The 19,609-nt window shown below is 42.9% G+C and overlaps 1 protein-coding gene across 3 annotated transcripts in view; it reads right to left on the bottom strand.

The window, feature by feature from the left end:
- neo1a (neogenin 1a) overlaps positions 1-14,496 on the bottom strand; it is a 130,647-nt gene extending 116,151 nt beyond the window's left edge. For all 3 annotated transcript variants that reach the window (XM_076156334.1, XM_076156335.1, XM_076156333.1), the window contains exon 1: positions 13,840-14,496. In XM_076156334.1, coding sequence (XP_076012449.1) covers positions 13,840-13,930 — 91 coding nt within the window. In that variant the 5' untranslated portion in view covers positions 13,931-14,496. The remainder of the gene's footprint in view (positions 1-13,839) is intronic.
- Positions 14,497-19,609: the final 5,113 nt, after the last annotated feature.

Genomic DNA, 19,609 nt, shown 5'->3' on the forward strand with positions numbered 1-19,609 from the left:
AAATAAATAAAAAACACAAAGGACACTTAAAGTAATGGCTGGGGCTGGAGGTACAAGAAGACAAACCCTTTGGCCCACTACCAGCTGGGGTGGGCCATGTAACTGTGCCACCATGAAGAATCTAATACAATTACACATACAGAGGTGTTGGGGGGGTTGACAGAGAACGATGAAGCCATCATCAAACACAGAGTTGATGAATGGAAGTGAGAGGGAGGCTGACCAGAGAAGAAGTCGGAGGGGGAGGAGCAGTGGAACGGGAGGGAGGGTGAGGCTGTTATTGATTATACTGCCTGTGTTGTCGTTGGGGGAGGTTGGGATATGTGTGAAGAATGGAGGGTAGGGTTCGCCCTGCGAGCAGCAGTTAAAGCCTTGTGCCCCCTGAGAACGTGTCAACAAGCCTCTGATGAGCTGCCCATTGGCCACGCTGAATAGGCCCCCGCCCAGAAACACACACACAACCCGCACAATAACACCTCTGGAGTTGATTGAAATTCAAAAGGAAGCCTCGACGCCACAGGCAAAGACAGTGGCAGGCGCGGGGGGAGGCTGGGGCCCTATAAAAAGATGCTAAATCACTTAACAACTCCTACATTAGTTGCGCGCCAATACGCTGGGACATTGGGATTCTAACCAGTGGGGACCACAGCATGAATCTGAGCCTTGCACAAACACCCTTGGTGTGAAGTAGAGCATATCACTGGAGGCTAAAATGGGTTACAATGAAGATGGACTCACTCGCCCACATTTCTTCATCTCCATAACGCAAACAAGTCACTGCTAGGCTGCATCACATCTCAAAGACATAGAATCCAATATGTGGAAGTGCGCGGCAGAATTGACAATGGCATTCGTTGACAAACCTCTACTTTGAAGGAGTTCCGCACCTTTCGCCACCTGAGCGTCCAAAATCAATTTATCGGCAACGAGGCCACTTGCAACCGTGACTGAGGGCTGCGCGTGTGCATTCATTTTCACAGAGGAAGCCTTTACTCCCGGATTAATCACCACGTCTGATCGGATTTCCTTTTCATATGCTAGTAAATCCCAGGTATGGCACACATGTGGCAGACTGCAGGGAGACTGGCTGCTGACATTCAACTCCTGGAATTAATCTGGGAAAATCCTTGATGCTAACCTGCTTAGCCACCTTTTAATCTGATCTGTCACATTCAACCAAATATCAATTACACTAAGCACAAAATGTGGGCCAAACACTGATCCCTTTCCAAGGAATTAGACTAAATTGGCAATTTGGAAACAAGTCGATTTGATTTCCTAGTGTACAACTAGTATACATTAATGCAAAGCTGAATAAGCAAACAGTTAATAGCTCATGGGAGAAGGTGCACACGCACGCACGCACACACACACACACACACACACACACACACACACACACACACACACACACACACACACACACACACACACACACACACACACACACACACACACACACACACACACACACACACACACACACACACACACACACACACACACAAGGGGAAAAATAAGGATATTACAGCTAGGTGTGGTTAGCAAACACCAAGGCAATGTCGAGGACAAACCATGGTGGGAGCTCGGCTGGACGCTTTTCACTCTGGCCTGTGTGTGAGCAATACATTCTGAATGTAACCAATACAAACCTGCGTTTGCCAGCGATGCATTCATACTGTGAGCTTCCCTCTCAATATAAACTGGGTCAGTAACGACACCTCAAAACACCCTCCAAATTCCATGCAGTCTAGTGTTGCATGAAACTTTGTACTTGTTTTTGAACACACTTACTGTACGACAACTTTGAGCTATTTTCAGATAACCAGGAGAAGTCTGCTTTTATCACCCACGTTATTTCAGTCAATTAGGAATACAATGAGCATCCTGCATGCTCCTGTGTGAGCACAGTTCATTTCCTGCCTTTATTGTTACAAGTGCTGGGCTCATTCAAAGTGGATGAAATAGGGGAGGGGGGGATCAGATACGATTTACTCAGCAGGGAGAGGCACGAGTCCCTGGCTTCCTAATGGCTTCCTGTATTTCACACAATTGTTTCCCCTCAGGAAATCTTATCAACACAGACTGCTGCCACGTTGACCAAAAACCCCACAACACGCAGATACTGTGTTTTAATTAAATACCTCTGAATGGGATGGGGGCTGCTTTTGTTCCTTTGTCTAAAACCATTAAGACCATTTGAATGGCACACCATAAAGGGATAATGACACAACTGCTGATATGTACACAAATTCCGAACCAGGAAAACCCCACTCTCGGAATCCAAACAAGAAGTTCCATGTGCTGAATGTGAGAAGGAGCTTACACTATACATATATTGTATATAAACCATGGGTATAGGTGGGACTGGCAGGAACGTAGCCCATACAAGCTGCACTCAACCTCCGCCTAGCACGCCAGAAAAGTTCTTAGAGCGCTACACAGCTTCACATCAGCCAACTAAGAGGGGCTATCATTTTAAGTCCGTCTAGGACAGTGGTTCCCAAAGTGGGGGGCGCAGTGGGAAGAGGGGCGATACGAATAAGTATGGCCTCAGGCAAATGAATGAGGCGAAACTTCTTTGTATCGCAGCAGGTGAATGAACGTCCAGATAACAATATTGCTCCATGTGTTTGTATCCTCTGTTATCAGGTTTGACTGTCTGTTTTTACTGAGACTCTTCTGCCTGGTTTTTATTTTTGTCGGTGTTGCTTCACAGTTTGCGCTCATCCGCTGGTCTGAAACATCAGAGTCGTTAGCTAGTGCTGCTAGTTAGCATTACAAGCCCAGTTGTGAGGGATTTAAGTAAGTATTATCATTGACAATTTATTTGTATCGCAGCAGGAGATACCCACTGCTAGGTAGGAGAGCCATGGCCATACTCTCTCCTTTTGCCACATCCCGCCTATGTGAGTAGCCTCAATAAAAACAAAATACAGGTGAAAGCTGGACATTGAAAATGAACTAAGAGTGTCAGTCTGGCAGCTCTAACCCTGATTTGAAAAGATCTGCAGCACAAAGCGAGCCCACACCAATCACTGAAAAGATGTGGTAGTTTAGGTGTAATGTTTGCAAAGAAAGGCGTGAAAATATTCTTATCTACAAAAAGGGAGCCCTGCAGAAAAGGTTTGGGAAACACTAGTCGAGGAGAAAAAGGAAAACAGAAATGGGGACAGTGATGGCGAGCTTCAGCCCAAAGGCCAGACAATTTCTCTCCCGTTAGAAATTAATTATCAATGTAGCCAGTACAGGGGTCGGGCCTCGCCATCACTAGGGATCTCAGGCATTGCCCCATGGGGAGCACTTGAACCCCTGACCCGCCCTCCACCGTCATTTGGGGCCAGTGGGGGTGAGTGACACAGCCCTGGCCCGGAGACACTGCCCCGCCAGGCTGGGAATGCAGTGGCACTGTGGGGGGGGGGCCGAGAAAGGGACAAAGAACAAGAAGAAGGGCTCCACTGATTCAGGGCTTGGTGGGTTAGAAAGCTTCATTATTAAGTCTACCGTCACTCAGCAACAAGAGGAACCCCAGGAGCTAGTGGTGAATAATAAAACCACTAGCCTTTATAACTCAGGGCCACTTCTGACATCTGCCTCAGTGGAAATGAAAGTGTGCAATGTGTACCCAGACTTCAGGCCAAAGCTCACATCTTTAGGCTGACTGAGGTGAAGCCCTGCAGTGCACACAGACTGGTGGGAAATGCCAAAAGTGACAGGAATTACACATTACTTTCACACCTGCTTAATTAGATAATGCTGGCTGAATTTTCATTCAAGAGTTGCTACGCCTCACCACGCCATTATACAGCATATGGCATAAACAGACTGCAGGTCATTTTTCAGGATGTGTAGGTATGTGTGTATTCTTCGAGTGAATGTGTTCAGCAGGGTTACCGAAAGCCTGAATGACATGCTTATGTACTTAAGACTAATTTAGACCTCTCCAGGTAAATGAAGTATGAAAGCAGAAAAGGCATTTAACTTTTCTGTCCAACCAATGACTGAAGCACTCCTGTCCTTCACCATACAAAGGCAGGGTTTTCCCCAAAATTCTACACCTCAAGCACCTAAACCTAAATGTATTTATTTTTGAATAAAACAAATTTTTTCCGATGCCCCCCAGCCAAAACAAAATGATAACAGAACAAAAAGCACAACGGGAAAAAGATGGTTTGGCCTGTGACTGAGCACTATCTTGAATGCACCCCCCCCCCCCCCCCTACAAACACACACACGCTCTGTCTGAGCACCGACATACACACAGTGCAGTCCCAGAGGTGGATTGCCATTGGGTCTAAAAACGCCGGGTGAAGTAGAAGAGTATTAATTCTGCTTATTTCCAGTTTCGGGTCACAAAGATAAATATATTTGTATATGTATTAGTTGTTATCAACTTGGTTCAAATTAATCCTTAGTTAAATGATGGTGTTAGTAAGTGATACACCATAATTTATTTATAACATCTGTTGTTAAAGTTAATGTGTTCTTTAGTTTGTTTTAATGCAATATCATAGCATTCCTTAATATTAAATAGTCTAATGGTTAAATTGTGTTTACTCTTTTTGTTTCACAGATGTGGGGATACTAATGGTCCAATATTTTCAGTTTAAACAACTTAAAATGTTGTTGTTGTCCCAAAACACTGCAACTTTCACTGCTTACACACAATGAAGGACCACTGTCTAATCTGGTTTAAAAAAGCAATAGTCTGTGAGACAAACACAACCAACATTTACCAAAACATGTCATCCACCTCCTTATGGCATGATGGAAACAAAATCACAATTAACCGACACATTTTAACAGTAGTCATTAATGTTTAGCTGCATGTGTTCCTGATGGGACAACTCATTAAGAATCACTTGCTAGCAGCTGGCCTCAGATCCCACCCCATTACTGCCCCACCATGCCCAAACCTCTGCCATCGACCCTCCCGCTCCATCCCCCACTGCAAACACGTCCCCTGTGTCTCATACAACATCTGTGTCTCGGGGTCCTGTGATGGAATTCTGCTCGCCTGCTATTCCTCCGCAGGTGCTCCCTGTTGGCTGACATCCATTCTGCAGCCATGTTAGTCGGAGGCTGAGTGACCCATCACAGGCTGAGATGGGGGAATGGAGCAAGTGGGGTCGGGGTTAAGGGGACAATGGTTAAGGAATCAAAGGGAACTTCATGCAGCTGCTTTCCATCATTGCCAGTTACATATACTTGGAGCTGGACAAAGCTATACCTTAAGATCTTAATGCTCTACCTCCGTTTGGTTATCCTCCTTCTCCAGTCTCGAGATCAGACAGAGGTGGGTCATATCTGTATTTAGATACAGCTCAGGATAACGTGCTGTCCTAGAAGAGAACACCTAGAACACCTGTACTGTAGGAGGGCTAATTCTGACATAGAGCCAAAGACAATAACCGATATTATTCTGAATGTGCTCTCTCTTGAACCCTCTCCTCTAACCAATATCACCTGCTCACAGTAATAACAGAAATGCTTGAATAACTGCGTGTTTGCCATGAAGTGAAAATTGTACGACCTCCATTGTGTAAGACCATCAGTTATCTAAATTGCTTCTCACAATCTTAACTTTCAGATCACAGCCAAATCTAGCATCTTTTATCATACTCCATAAATGGGAGACCAGAAGAGATTAACATCTTCTCCAAAGATCAAGGACCAGAATCCACATTCACAAAAGCACAATCAGAACTGAGAAACTGGAAGTGGAGTCTTATTGTGCCAACTTATCATCTTTGATAATTATCGCAGTAATTTTGCCATTTCTGCCTGCCTCTCATGACCTCTATTAGCTTTAGATGAGCTCAGAGTTTAGGAGAAACTGACACCGATAACATGGCCAGAAGAACTGATGTCAGTGCAGCCCCACGCCAAAGGGAGCTCCCATCAGTGCAAAGAAGCTGCTATCTAATGCTGCACTCAATGACTGTTAAAGTAGAAATTATAAAACAGACGCATAATCACAACATATGGTGTAACGTCACGACTACTACAAACAGCAACACGTTACGCGCGTTCAAGGCGCACTTTTTGTCCCCGCCCACCAAGCATGATATATCAGAATTATCAGCAACACAAACTCACACTGAGACTAAGCAAAGTTTGAGCCAGCAAACTCTTTGTACTTTATTGATAAAACAGCTGTTCAACCCCAGATGGGTGGTGTACGCCTATACAAATACCCAAACAAACATATACACACACGCACGCGTGCGCATCACACCACAACTTAAGCTGCCAAAAGCCACATGCAGGGCACAAGATGATGGCAGCCAGCTCGATTGAGCAGTACTCACAATCCTCTCTCTGTGACCGCCTGCCCCCCCGCCCTGCCCCACAAACACCCTCTCTGCACATGAAGAGCTCCTTTGACTGAAAGAAGGCTGAGAGGCTCTGTGTGTACATAGGGGAGTGATACTTTATGAGTGTGTCCATCCAAATCTGTTCTCTTTTTCCAAACACACACATACAATATGCATGAACACACCCACGGGAGCCGCAATAGGAACAGTATGTTGAGGATGAGACTGCAGAAGGTCAAGAAACGGTCAATAAAAAGTTAATTTGGTTCATGAACTAGGCCAGCTCCTTTCTGTCCTTGAAAGTGGCATTCTGGAAAAACCAAGTTGGAGTAAACAACTTGAAATTGCATGAACCATGTCAAACAATCATATAACCAAAGACCATTACGTTCAAAAACTATGATCGATTCTCTTTGAATTACTATCTCCTTTACAGTTTCCCTTTACGAACTACATCCATTAGGATCCATCCAGGTTCATTCATCACGCCATGGACGTCCTCCAAAAGGACAGCAGAGAATAAATTCATGCCTGAGAGCTGTAGGATGTCGGCACCAGAAGGTTCTGTGCAATCAAATGAAGGTTATTAATATTATTAAGACTTTCAGGAATATAGTGACTTGATTTACAATGAGAAAGGCTGCCAAGAATGAGATATGCAACCTCAAAATTACATTAGATTGTTAATTATGCTACACATTCTCTAGAGTAATGACTTGATTACTGAAACATAAAAGAACATAATGCAAAAATAAAACTTGCTTGACACTTCGCTGTCCTCCTCAGTCTTCCTCAAAACCGAAGACTACTCATTCGTCCTTGAGCATTATAGATGGTTTGAGATGGCCACAGTGGGACAATCTAATCAGATTCAGTGTAACAGCGAATTTCAATGGCATGAAATCCAGGCAATGTTTTAAACTCTATTTGGTTCACACATGTTAGTAATCAACAAAAATGATATCCAAGCCATTCAGTTTTCCAGCTATTTCAATGTCAAGTTTTGAGCTGATCTGTGACACATTCAAGCTGCGCCTTTCACCTTTCTGCTCTGCATCTCTCTCTAGTACGCAGCACACACACCATGCACTGTGACATGAAAACATACACGCAGCATAAACGTTCCTGTCTTAGAATGCAGAGGATAAAAGTTCCCCTTGTAGCATATTGGAAATGTTACATGTTACAATGTAACTTAACGTCAGAGAATTCAGCCAGAACAGAATCTAATTCCACTAACACCGTCTTATCAGTTTAGTAACTGATCATTTCAAATGTGGCCTAATTCGGAAGAGAATCAGCTTGAGAGATCTTCACAATTAAGAAGGAAAGTTTGTGTAATATGCCTCAGAGGACTGTGAAATGGTTCATTTTAATAATAAAAAGAGCCCTGTACTTATTAGCCCCAGCTCATCTGACAGCTTGCATGTGTCATAATTCTGTGCAGCTGACACTCCTGACAGCAGACACCACAAGAGGAACTTGGCATAACCAGATTATTAAAGGTTCAAGGAAAGGGGGGGGGGGGGGGGGGGATTCCTTGTTGTCCAGCTGGACTTGCATAAAGATTCCTTTGGAAGAGTCCAAAACAAGTTCCTGGGATCCAAGTGACAAGCTTGCTCTTTATATAACTTTCCCTTACGAGTCAATGTGACCATTATGCATGTTGAATGATGTGTCAGTGAACCACAGAGACACTTACAGAAACAGATGACCAGCTGATCTAAACAAACAATGATCGGGCCACTGACACATTTCACATAGAGTGAAATGAACACTTCCTCAACTGACAGAAGCAAAATTATGATGTAATTAACTGTTCATCATTTCTCAAGAAAAGACGCACAAATATTCTAGCCAATTCTAGCTTCTACTACAGTGTGAGGATTTGCTACACAACTTCACTGAAAATATAGGATGTTAGCATAATGGCAGTTGTTCAGTTGAAGATTTCACCTGGGCTATTTTGACATTTAATGGATAGTAAAATAATTATGACCCTGCTAGTGATATTGGGGGAAGATAGATGGATGGATGGTTGCAGCCCCATGGGCAACCTAGAGAACATTGACTAATGGACTCGATAATTATGCACATACTCTATACCTGTTTCAGTCAACATGTAATGGACCAAAAACTCAGTTGCCTTCAAATTCCTTAAAGCTTCATATTATCTTAGTTTATATATAGCGCAATTATTTTAGAACGACAAATCCAAAAGTAGAATGCATAAGAATGTAGCATTGCTTATGCTGTGTTCTTGAACTCCATATGGGTGCACAGTCATCAACACATTACTGCGGGCTGTGTGCATGTGCATTTATGTGTGCGCTCAAAGGCAGACAGTCAGGTTTGATGTGGCAGCACAGAGGACAGGACCTTACAGCTTAAGTGCAGCACATGTAGCCACATAATGACAGGAACATTTACAGATTCATGTATTAAGTACAGATATTTCTCTCCTTTTCTTTTTGACAACTTATTCTGAGGAAAAGCACAGGGACATACAAGCTTTCCATGATGTGAACTTGCATCATCATAACACTGAAGTATACCAGCATTCAATCCATATATCTTGTGTAAACAGTATGACACATAGATACTTTATGTCAACAGGGTGAATGTGAAAGACACCCTCCATAAGGCTCAGCACCATGGTGGGAAACATGGGTCCCACACAGGTCCTTTGTGTAAAAGGGGACCTGGTCACTGTCAGTTGCAAAGGCAGGAGATTCAAAATCAGATTTGCCATGTTCTCACTGAATTCTAGCTCAGCGTTTCAAACTTGTTCTTATGCTCCCGCTTGCTGTTAATTAAAGCTTGATCATTAATGTGAATAAAATGTGATTCAGCACAGTGCCTTCAACGCCACAAGTGGAACCTTGAGATCATCGACCTTCAGTTTTCGTCACATTGAACAGGGCATGTTTTAGAAATGAAAGAAACAAAAACACAACAGTACAAGATATTCTCAGCAGAGCTAATAAGGTCTGGGGTTATTATAAACCTCGGAAAATTCTCACAGGATGTCTGTAATGTCGCTTATACCCTTTTTTCCAGACACTTTGCCATATATGAAAGCTGGTTTAACACTAAGTACTGGTACTGTGCCATTAAACATAAGTGAAATTACACATCTTTTGTGGGGATGCTAAACCCCAGCATCTTTGAGAAAACAGTACTTCAGAAACAAGTGTAGACTGAAGTGTGGCGCATTTAGCAAAAACATTAAGATTCTACAGCACTAATCTCTCTGGAGTATGTTTCCATTTACCCTGGTATGCAGGCTGCAGTGATGAAACAGGAAAAGGCTGCATTCAACCATGTTTCTCGGTGCTACGCTATTTAAGGCAGCTATGATAGAGGCAATTTCATCCTAGCAGGGGGCAGAAGCCACAGACGTGTCCGTGATCGGCTCTGGGTTTTAGACCATGACACAAGCTCAGCTTCTTTCCACTCACAACACACCCAACACCCCCTCAACCAGCAAGCCTGCCTGGTCCATCACTTTACAGCAGAGGAAGTCAAATGAAGTCAACTTTATTTCTTTAGTCCAATATCACATGCAGGAAAATACTAAGGTACACGGGTTGCACAGGTGACTTTGAAACTGATGGATGCCAAGTTTTAAACAGGGTACAGAATGGGAGAGAGAACACACATGATTGGGAATAAAGCTTCCAAAGCAACAGAAAATTTGATATTGTGGGTAATGAGATTTAATTATGTGTATTGTAAAATGATCAGCATCATTAAAGCATCTCAAGCATCATTTGTGAGCAGGGATATTAGAGCCCTTTCTAGAGCTTAGGAACAGTACACACAGGTTACACTCTGCACTTGAACAAGACCAATGTGACGGAGGGCAGGCCGTCTGTCTGGTTTGCGACAAAGGGCAGTTCAGATTAGACACTCACTGGTGATTACACCGACCTCCAACCACCAAAGATACGCAACAGCAGATGTGAAGCCATGGATATTGATCCACCAGTAAATTACACGCATTCAACTGCTGTGACAGTGGTTGTAAATTATTTCAATCATTGCTACCAAACCATAGAAAAGATACAGAGTGGTTCCAATTTACAGGCTTAAAGGCAAATACAGATCAAACGGGTAGATACGTTTGACTGATCTTAGACCACAACTAACTGAAGCTCAACAGCTGCGTCAGATCAGCAACATCTCCTCATGGGTGTGGTTTCATTAGAGGAGCAGATGAATCAGACACTTGGCCCACTGTGCAATTATCTGTCTCTTAGTGAAGGATGGTCATTAGGACATTACCAGTGATTGGAGCCTATAAATAAATGATCAGTAAACAGAAGCGTCTATATGGCGGCGACAGCAGGTGAATCTGCATCATACACCCCCCCGCCCTCACACACAAACACAACACCACGCAGACACACAACAGACATTTTCACCGATTCCAAGCTCAAGATGAAGTTGAAAATGATTACATGTTAGTACTTAATTAATGGGAGATTAATGCATTATTCCTGAAAGTAAGGGTGAGTACTATCCAACTTCAAATTCAGCCTTTGGTTATTTTACGCTTTAATAGTGCGACATGTTGGCCTGAAAGCTTTTGATTTCCATTACTTCCGTTACTGCAAGTTACTGAACTATTGTGATATACAAAGCAGGAGGATAGTGAGCTTCAGTGTTTGGTACGTACATTCAAAACTAAATAAAACTTTGATTATCATGCAATTCATCTTTAGGATCAGCTTTTTCAAATGTTGTGTATACACCTTAATGCAGTGGTTCCCAAACTTTGGTCTGGGGGTCGCTCTCTGCGCTCATTCTCCTGCAGCGAGATGGAGAAGTATCCTCTCATCTCATTCATTTACCTGAGGCGGTACTTATTCATATCGCTCCTCTTCCGGTCCCGCATCGCGCCCCCTCCGGAGTAGCTCTGCGCCCACCTAGGGGTCGCGCCCCCCACTTTGGGAACCACTGCCTTAATGTGATTGAAATAGGCACTAATGGAAATATGCTTACTCAGAGTAACACACCTAGATTATGCAATTTTAAATCAACACAATGGGCAGACTCGCCTGACCTGGAATTACGCGACAAATTGGGTTTTGCCTTCAATCACAGTAAGGGGACATCATGAAAACTGAGTGCATGTAACTGTGCTGACAGAACAGAGCACATTAAGCACACATTCGGCATTTAAAAGGTTCCAAATGATCACACCGTGCCAAAATCTGTCAAATATGTTCCGTTAAAACCGTTTTTCACACAAACTAACATGTGGAACCACCTTGCTTTTACAAACACAACAACACTACGGTGGTTAAATTATGTTCCTGCAGTCCCCAAAGTAAGATGTTAAATGCAGTGAAGACAAACAGATAGCTGAAGTCTGGGCAGTGTTGCATGTGAGGTGGTCTGTGAGGATGAAACCCTGGAGAGCGTCTGTGGGAGCTGAGAGGCCTGACTCATGTTTACACATCTCAGCTAGTTATTTGCATTGTCCTCGGGGAGACAATCAGCACACCATTCCCTCCCGGCAGGATTACAGAGATAAGATAAAGCCTGAATGGGGTTTACACTCCACTAACAGGGAGATGTTTACAAAGCCAAACTTTTAGTGGAATTTTCCAAGTTACGCCAACTCAGTGGACCTGTAGTAGAGTAAAGCTGTGAGACTACCAAGAGTGAGGCTGAACTGATTTAGTATACTATAACAAAGTCCAGCAAAAACAAGCCTTTCCCCAGGACAAATGAGAACGCTGGGACAGACTGCAACTCTGCCAACTTAGATAGAGAGAAGATCTGCTCCAGTCGGGGACCTCGAAGAAATGTGTTTTGAATAAACAGGTATTTTCGGTGAAGGGGGACCCAACAATTAGTAATTTGAGATGAGCTCTGTGTGTAGGTCCCAGTGCAATTCTCTGGAATCAATCAAAGCTCCCAAAGGAACTCCCGGGTCCTGTTAATCTCCTGATTTTATTACTTTCCAGACAGTGGGCCTGTTCCACCCTGCCCCCCATCTCTGCCTTTTGTACTGATCTCCAGCAAAGCCAAGGAGGGGCTTTTTTCACTCCCTCTCTTTCTTCCTTATTCCCTTCCACCTCTCTCCCTCTCACCCCTTCCTACTACTGCAGAATGCTTTGAATGCAATAGAGGGTCTTTCATCGGGGCTATGCACGCCGCAGAGCCCGGCCACTAGCTGAGGCCTGTTGCTCCATGGCCTGAACCTCTGAGCGCGTTCAGCTTTACCAACGTAATCAACTACATGCTTCCAAACCTCACAGACCAAGGGACTCACAACTACTGACTTCTGGCTAATTAACTTGTTGTCATTGACTGTTATTAAGCAAAGAACGGGGAAAGGAGACATTTTGAGCACCATTGTTACACAACTGCTCCCTACAATTAGTCAAAATATACCAATGCTCGTTGGAAATCAGGTACAAAACCAGTTAACTTCTCTCCACGATGTCAACTAGTGGTTCTCTGGATGACTTGATGGCAAAACTGATCATTTTTCACCCAGTATGACTGACAGGGAAACCTGGGCTTTCTTGCACAACAGTTATTTTAACGATCTTCCAGAGCACATGTTGCTTTGTTTGCCTCATCTTAAATGTGAAGATAAGACTCTTGTCACGATTAATGATGTGATAAACAGTCTAAGCTGTGCACATTGTGTCTCATTACTCTCCACTCTGACGCTAGTTGACTGTACTCAGCAGAGATGACTTGTGGGTTACACAGAAATAGACTCCTGATCAATACATCTGGTGTCGTGAAAAACACAAAGTGGGGAAATAGCTGGAATCTGTCACTAAGGAACACCTCTTGTGGCGAGAATGCGTTGGATAGACGGTGCTGAATGCATCCTGCACTGAAGGGTTCTCTGCCTTCAAAACAATTAACACTTATCAGTCGGTTTATCCATCAGCTGAACATGTATTGACGGCCAGTTAATGAGATGTCTGCTGGACTGATGGTAGCAGCTTATTACCACACCGCGGGATCATCAATCTTTGCATTTGGGAGTTTTTTTTCCAGATTTGGAGTTTCCATCTTTTCTTTGTAATTCCACCATTACAAGTGAACGCTTTAAATCTAACAGACTTTTACTAAATTACTAACTGTTTTAATTAGTCTTTGTATCCAGCACAAAGAAATGTGTGTGAATAAAGAATACTGTGTCAAGAAATTAACTAAAAAGAAAGAGAAAAGCACCAGCGGAGGTGAATTCGCAGCAGACAATGGGAGTCAAGTGAACAGCGTGTTGCTTTACAGATCTAAACATGGCTGTTCTGTGAAGAAATACTGGGTCTGTTGTGAAAAGTATCTACTTCAACTTCAACCGATCGAGCGGCGCTGCTTCGCTGTTTGGCTCCTTGTGTGATTTTCAGAGGCTGCAATTTGTATTCGGCATTTTTCTTTCACCGTCTCATTATTCAGTGAGCACACGTTCCTGCAACCGAGGAGAGAAAACAAACACACGCATACACACAACAGCCGTCAAAGTATGAAGCAAGATTTTTTTTACCTTTGTCGACATGTTTGGCCGCGGTGTTCCCGATGTGGAGGAAGGTGAGACAGAGGAGAGAGAGGAGCGACAGAGCTCCCCGCTCGGCCATCACTTTTCACAAATAAATCTTTGCAGGCTTCAGGAAACCCGGAGCAGCTCTCAGTTTCAAAAAGGGAAATCCTTAAAATCCTCCTGCAGGTAGACTGCCCCCAAAATACTAACAAAGAAAAAGTTCAAAGTCCTAAAATGTGTAGAAACATCCGAAACCCGGTAGTTTTCAAAGTATCCGGGTGAAACATGAAGCTGGAGAGAGCGAGAGAGCCGCAGGTTACATGGACTGTTTTCTCAACTTGGTCGAGGCAGAGGTCGGAGGGAGAAAAAAAGGGCTGAAATCAATCCATGACCGCGGGGCCGCAGTGCAACACCGCCGATGCTAGCGTGAGGGGCTGCGCAATAACGCGCACACTTACGACCCCCAAATCTGCCCGGCGCGTCAAAGATTACGAAGAGTGGAGTAGGAGAAATGTGTAAAGATCCGGGGCAGGGGGGAGAAATCTCCGGCGCGGCCAGCTCGCTGCTCACGGAGCGGGACGTACACGGCAGCAGCAGCAGCGTGCTGTAGGGCTGGATCTCCTGCCTGCGGCTCCCCGGAAAACAGGGCGTGGAGTCTGGCGGAAGTTTGGATCCTGGCTGCCTCTGTTACGCGCAGGCAAAACCTAAAATGTGGCGTGGGACTGCACCTACAGCTTTCACTTGAGGTTCAGGGAAAGAGAAGACGTCAGCGGTGTCTGACAGACAGAAATACACATGGATCCTGTGTAATTGTGTGTATTGGTGTATTTGTTTCCAGTACGTGTTGCTGTGTAAACGTTGTGCTTGTCATATTTGTAGGGGAACACATCTGCAATATAAACATATGTGTATAGTATAAAACAAAACGCTTCAATGGATTAAAATGGAAGATTTGTCATCCATAAAATATTCCATTTCATTTTATTTTATTTGCCGGATTTTTATGGAAAGAGATATAAGAGCATTCCCTCGAGATAAGCTTTACACTGATAAACGTTAAACAAACACAACGTTTTTTTTCCATACTAATAATCAGCATATTCACAATGTATATGTTCACAAATGTGTATGTATGTGTACACACCTTTTTCTGAAGCGACAATCAATCAATAGCTCAATTTAGGCCACCAAAGAATGTGAATACACTTTCAGTTCTGCAATAGTAAGTCTTGTGAGCTACAGTTGTTATTTTCTACCTCTTATCTGTATAATCCCACCGGCAGCTTTCACACACAGCTCACTGTCTCCAAACATCCAATGCAAATGGAGTTGTCTTCATGAATAGTTCACACACATCGCCCTAGATGAGACAAATGATTTTCCTGTTCAGAATAATGTTCAGCAAAATCCAAGCAGACTGAGAGACAAACATTTGTGTGTCTGATTTCATGCTGATGACGTCACATAATTTCAGAGAAACAGAAAATGAGGTTAAGACCCTAAATATTTTAGATCTAGGAGGTATTGTTACAGTGCAGGAGATGAAAGATGAGGAAAAAGTCACTTACCTGGGTTTTTGCTGATAGGACAACTTCTAAAACATTATTAGACCAGATCTGATGATGTGAAAATGTGTTTGAATTGCTCTTTTCTTTAGTAAATGGCCCGGTGCAGCTGCTTGTGAGCATTGTAGTTAATTGGAACAGAATCCTGAAAGCAGAGCACACAAAGCCAGGTTTTCATCAGACTTTGACACAAAGCTTTAGAGAAAACAAAAATGGGGCTCGTGGGCCTGTTTGGAAACAAGTGATATCCCCACACTGCTGTGTCAAACAAAGACACTCACTCAGACACGAGGAACAGCTCCACCCACTGGTCTGACTTCTCCACAACATATTAATGAATCCCCCCCTGGCCACACAGAGGCTGGATGTCATTGGTGGCTCTGGGGCTGCCCTGCTCCTGCTCTCATTTTACCTGTCAAACACAACACTATCTCTTACAATAGCTGCTTCTACTTTTTCTTCTTGCTTTTTTTTTTGCTTCAGTGATCGCATACCCGGGAGCCCCAAGGCTCACCTCTTGGAATGATTCTCTATTCTTTACATTCCTCACCACTCCACTCTAATACCATCAATTGTATGATGGTATTGGACCTTCCCTGAATCTACATCTCAGTCACATCCTTCACTTTAAACTACAGTATGCAAGAAAGTTATGAACCTTTAACTGTTCAGCTGATGAACAGTTGAGCTGAGGGCTACATTCATTTGGAGCCATTCATCTTGGTTTTTAGCCCGCCTGAAGAAGATAAGGACACACAGCAGCCATCTCAGTGCGGTGGCGAGGAGGGAGAGAGGAACGCTGTCATTTGATCCTGTGGCTGGGCTTCTTAATGGGCGGTAGGGGGCAGATAGACTAACTGTGACTGAATTACACCTTATATTAGAATATCATTTTTATATTACACATTAGCAACATACTTAACAGCTGATACACACACAATTTATTTCATTCTATTCTATTTCAGAGGCAAATTATTTATTTATCTTATACTATCCTGATTCAATGTATTATTATATATTTTGTGTTTCTCGTTCACATAGCAACGTACACAGCTACATGAATACTGTCCCGTCCTTGGCAGAGGTGACATTGTCATGCAGGGTCAGATAGCAGGTACATAAGGCTAAGCAAAATTGAAAATAAGATTTACATATAAATAGATTTAAGTTTCGAGGGCTTCAAAAGGCAACAGATCCATCTTGGATACATCTTGCTGCCTGAAAATCATCATGCAAGAATGTCAGAGCTAAAATATCCCTAAGGTGACTCATGAACATTTATTTAGATTTACAGAGGAAAACAAACCTACCACATATTCTGAATGAAATGAAATTCAAGGCGGGTCGTGTTTTTATGATGCAAATCTGAAGAGTTCCTTTCCGACCCTTACGGACGTTTCAAGCGCTACTTTAAAAACAAAGGCCACGCAGAAGTTGGAAGATTTAAATTATCTACTCCAGTGGTTCTCAAACTGTGGGACGTGTATTACCAGAGCTACTTGAACCCAGGTGGAGACATGAAATGATTTCATATTCATGGAACGTTCTGTTATTGTGCCGCATTATTTAGAAATAACATTTGAAGATTGTTCTATGTGGGTGTTAGTAACTGAATTCCCACAGGACACAGAGGCATACATGAGGTTTCGCTGTGATTTTTGTGGCTTCTTGGTGAGGTGTGAAGATATGTTTTGGTTTACTCCGAGCCGGTACTTCAAAAAACTCTAAAAACAGGAAATAAGTCTTGTAAGTTTGACGTAAGTTTGTCTCTGACTTTGCACAGTGTCCTTCACAGCAACCAAAGCCGTCTTGTTTTCACTCTGCTGAATAGTGACTCATAATATGGTGTCCGTTTTTAAACACCCAGTAACACAGGCCTGGTTTGTGTTACAATCTAATTTATTTAATGGCCAATATTGTATTCCACTGATAAGAAACCAAAAACATCCATTCCAACATTACATAAAACCACAGCCCAGTGTATAACTCTGCCCATTATAATGAAGTCAGTTATTCCCTCCACAGCAGAATGGCCTGTTAAAGTCTGTTTGCATCCAGAGCCCAATTATATTGTGTTTTGCACACAGCTGGGTTCAAGCTCATTTCTATTTTTTTCTATGTGTGTGTTTTCTTCATCCACAGCCCGTGGCTCTATGTTCTGGAAACACACAAGAGAACCAGGTCAAACCAAATCTCACATCTCCTACATTAAAGAGATATCCAGATCAGGAGTCAAGCAGCGACAGTCATGCAGTCAAAGAAAACACCCTTTAAAACACCCTTTAGATGACATAGAGAATGGTGGATTAACATGCACTTGCAGCAGCGGTTTGAATGTTTCTAAACATTTTGTACTAACCATATGTACTGTTTAACCTATTCAGGTCTGATTTCACTGCATGGAGCTGGGTGGACTTTGAGAGATCAGTACAGACTATGCAGAATGACTTTGTATCTCTGATGCAGTACATTAATTAATGAACTGATGAATTAATAATGGTCCATCACATATCAGACAATATTACAACTCAGCCACCAATATCACCCAACAACCTAGTCTGTTCAAATGAGGACATTGGCACCAAATCTAATGCGGCCCCAGTATGGATTTATGGTCTAATTCTTATTAACCAGATGAAGGAAGGATCAGCCCACAGAAGTGCCAGAGGAACATCCTGTTTTGCGTGGCATTTGGTGCATCCTGGGGATTATTCACGCTCTGAAATATCACATAATCCTCTGTCAGCTGAACACAAAAGAGTATAAAGAACAATACATTTACAATTATCTGTTCATTAACTGACACATCTGAACAGTTTCGACCCACTGCAAAGGAAAACTATTGAAAATATGCCTTTAATGTGACACATTTGAACATCACGCATGAATGTGTTTATGTGTGCATGTGTGTATTCCGGACACATTTGCCCATGGAGACCGACAGCTGCTGTGTATCTGGCCCAAACCCCAGGCTAAAGATGGCAGTATCACCTGCTACTAGACACCGTAGTGCTTCAGCAGGACTCAGTCAGCGCACACTCACACAGCCCTCATACATGTGCTGCCTGGGCACATTTTCAGGCTTTGGCACACTTCAGTACACACATGTCAGCACTTTCTCTCACTGTCTTCACTCTTTTTTTTTAGGTGGTGGTAATCATTATTCTAATTACCTCTTACTGTGCTGCTGAAGTATTTACAGCACGCAGCTCACTGCCAGCAAAGGAGATTGACCTCAGATGTCACAGAGAGGGCAGAGACGGAGAAGGAAGTGGAACAGACCTTCAGACACAATGACCCGAGAAGCTGAGGTCTATCTATCTAAGATAAGATGTAGAAGAAGAAGAAGATGTAGAAGTTTGTGTTCAACATTGTCTAGACTCTAAGTTGCAAAGCTTGAGGTTGATGCCTGTAGAAATGAATGTATCGAGTAAGACAAACCCATAGTTCCTGAACTGACCTGAACTCATTCAATAAGATGAGATAAGATAACATAACATAACATAACACACCAAATGCAGATTTGATAAAGATGATAAACTCTTCAATTATGAAATATGATGGATATAGCTTGAAAAGAAAAAGCCAAAACAAGAATGGTTTGGCTTGACTTGTCCTAACCTTAACCACACTTTAATCCTGATAACTAAAGGTTCTCAGATAAGAGGTATGTACTACAGAATGTAGTTGCATCAGATTTTACTTGTTGACATGTAGCAGGTAGACATTGTTGGATCATGTTGATACAACATCACACTGATAAGGACTTAAACACAGAAGTAACTCTATCATAATTGCAAACACTGCTGCAACATTTTGTCATATGTAGAAGGTTAGACCCCAATTAGAGGCATTCAGCGGCTACTGAAGAGGTCTGGAAACCATCACTTTGATATGCGATCTGTTAAACAATTCATTCTTTCAAACAATCTGTGCCCAAACTGCATGTGCATTGGTCAAAAAAAGTCCATGATTATTTGATATATCAAGGGGAACTGTCTGGAAATCCTATGAACATGATTGCTGTATGGAACAAACTGCTCCAACAAAGGGAAATTACACTTAACCGAAAAGTATTCAGCTATTGCAGCCTTGATTTAGCTGTCCTGCATTGACTATGCTGCATATTTCCAGTAAATAAACAGTGAGTTGTGCATGGCAGTAAACATGGAGTGATTCTCTTCTCTTTATACATGCCAAGCACATCCTCA

This window comes from Genypterus blacodes, unplaced genomic scaffold, assembly GCF_046128005.1.
Source record: "Genypterus blacodes isolate CSIRO-AG114 ecotype Tasmania unplaced genomic scaffold, CSIRO-AGI_Gbla_v1 ptg000067l_1, whole genome shotgun sequence".
NCBI classification, from domain to species: Eukaryota; Metazoa; Chordata; class Actinopteri; order Ophidiiformes; family Ophidiidae; genus Genypterus; species Genypterus blacodes.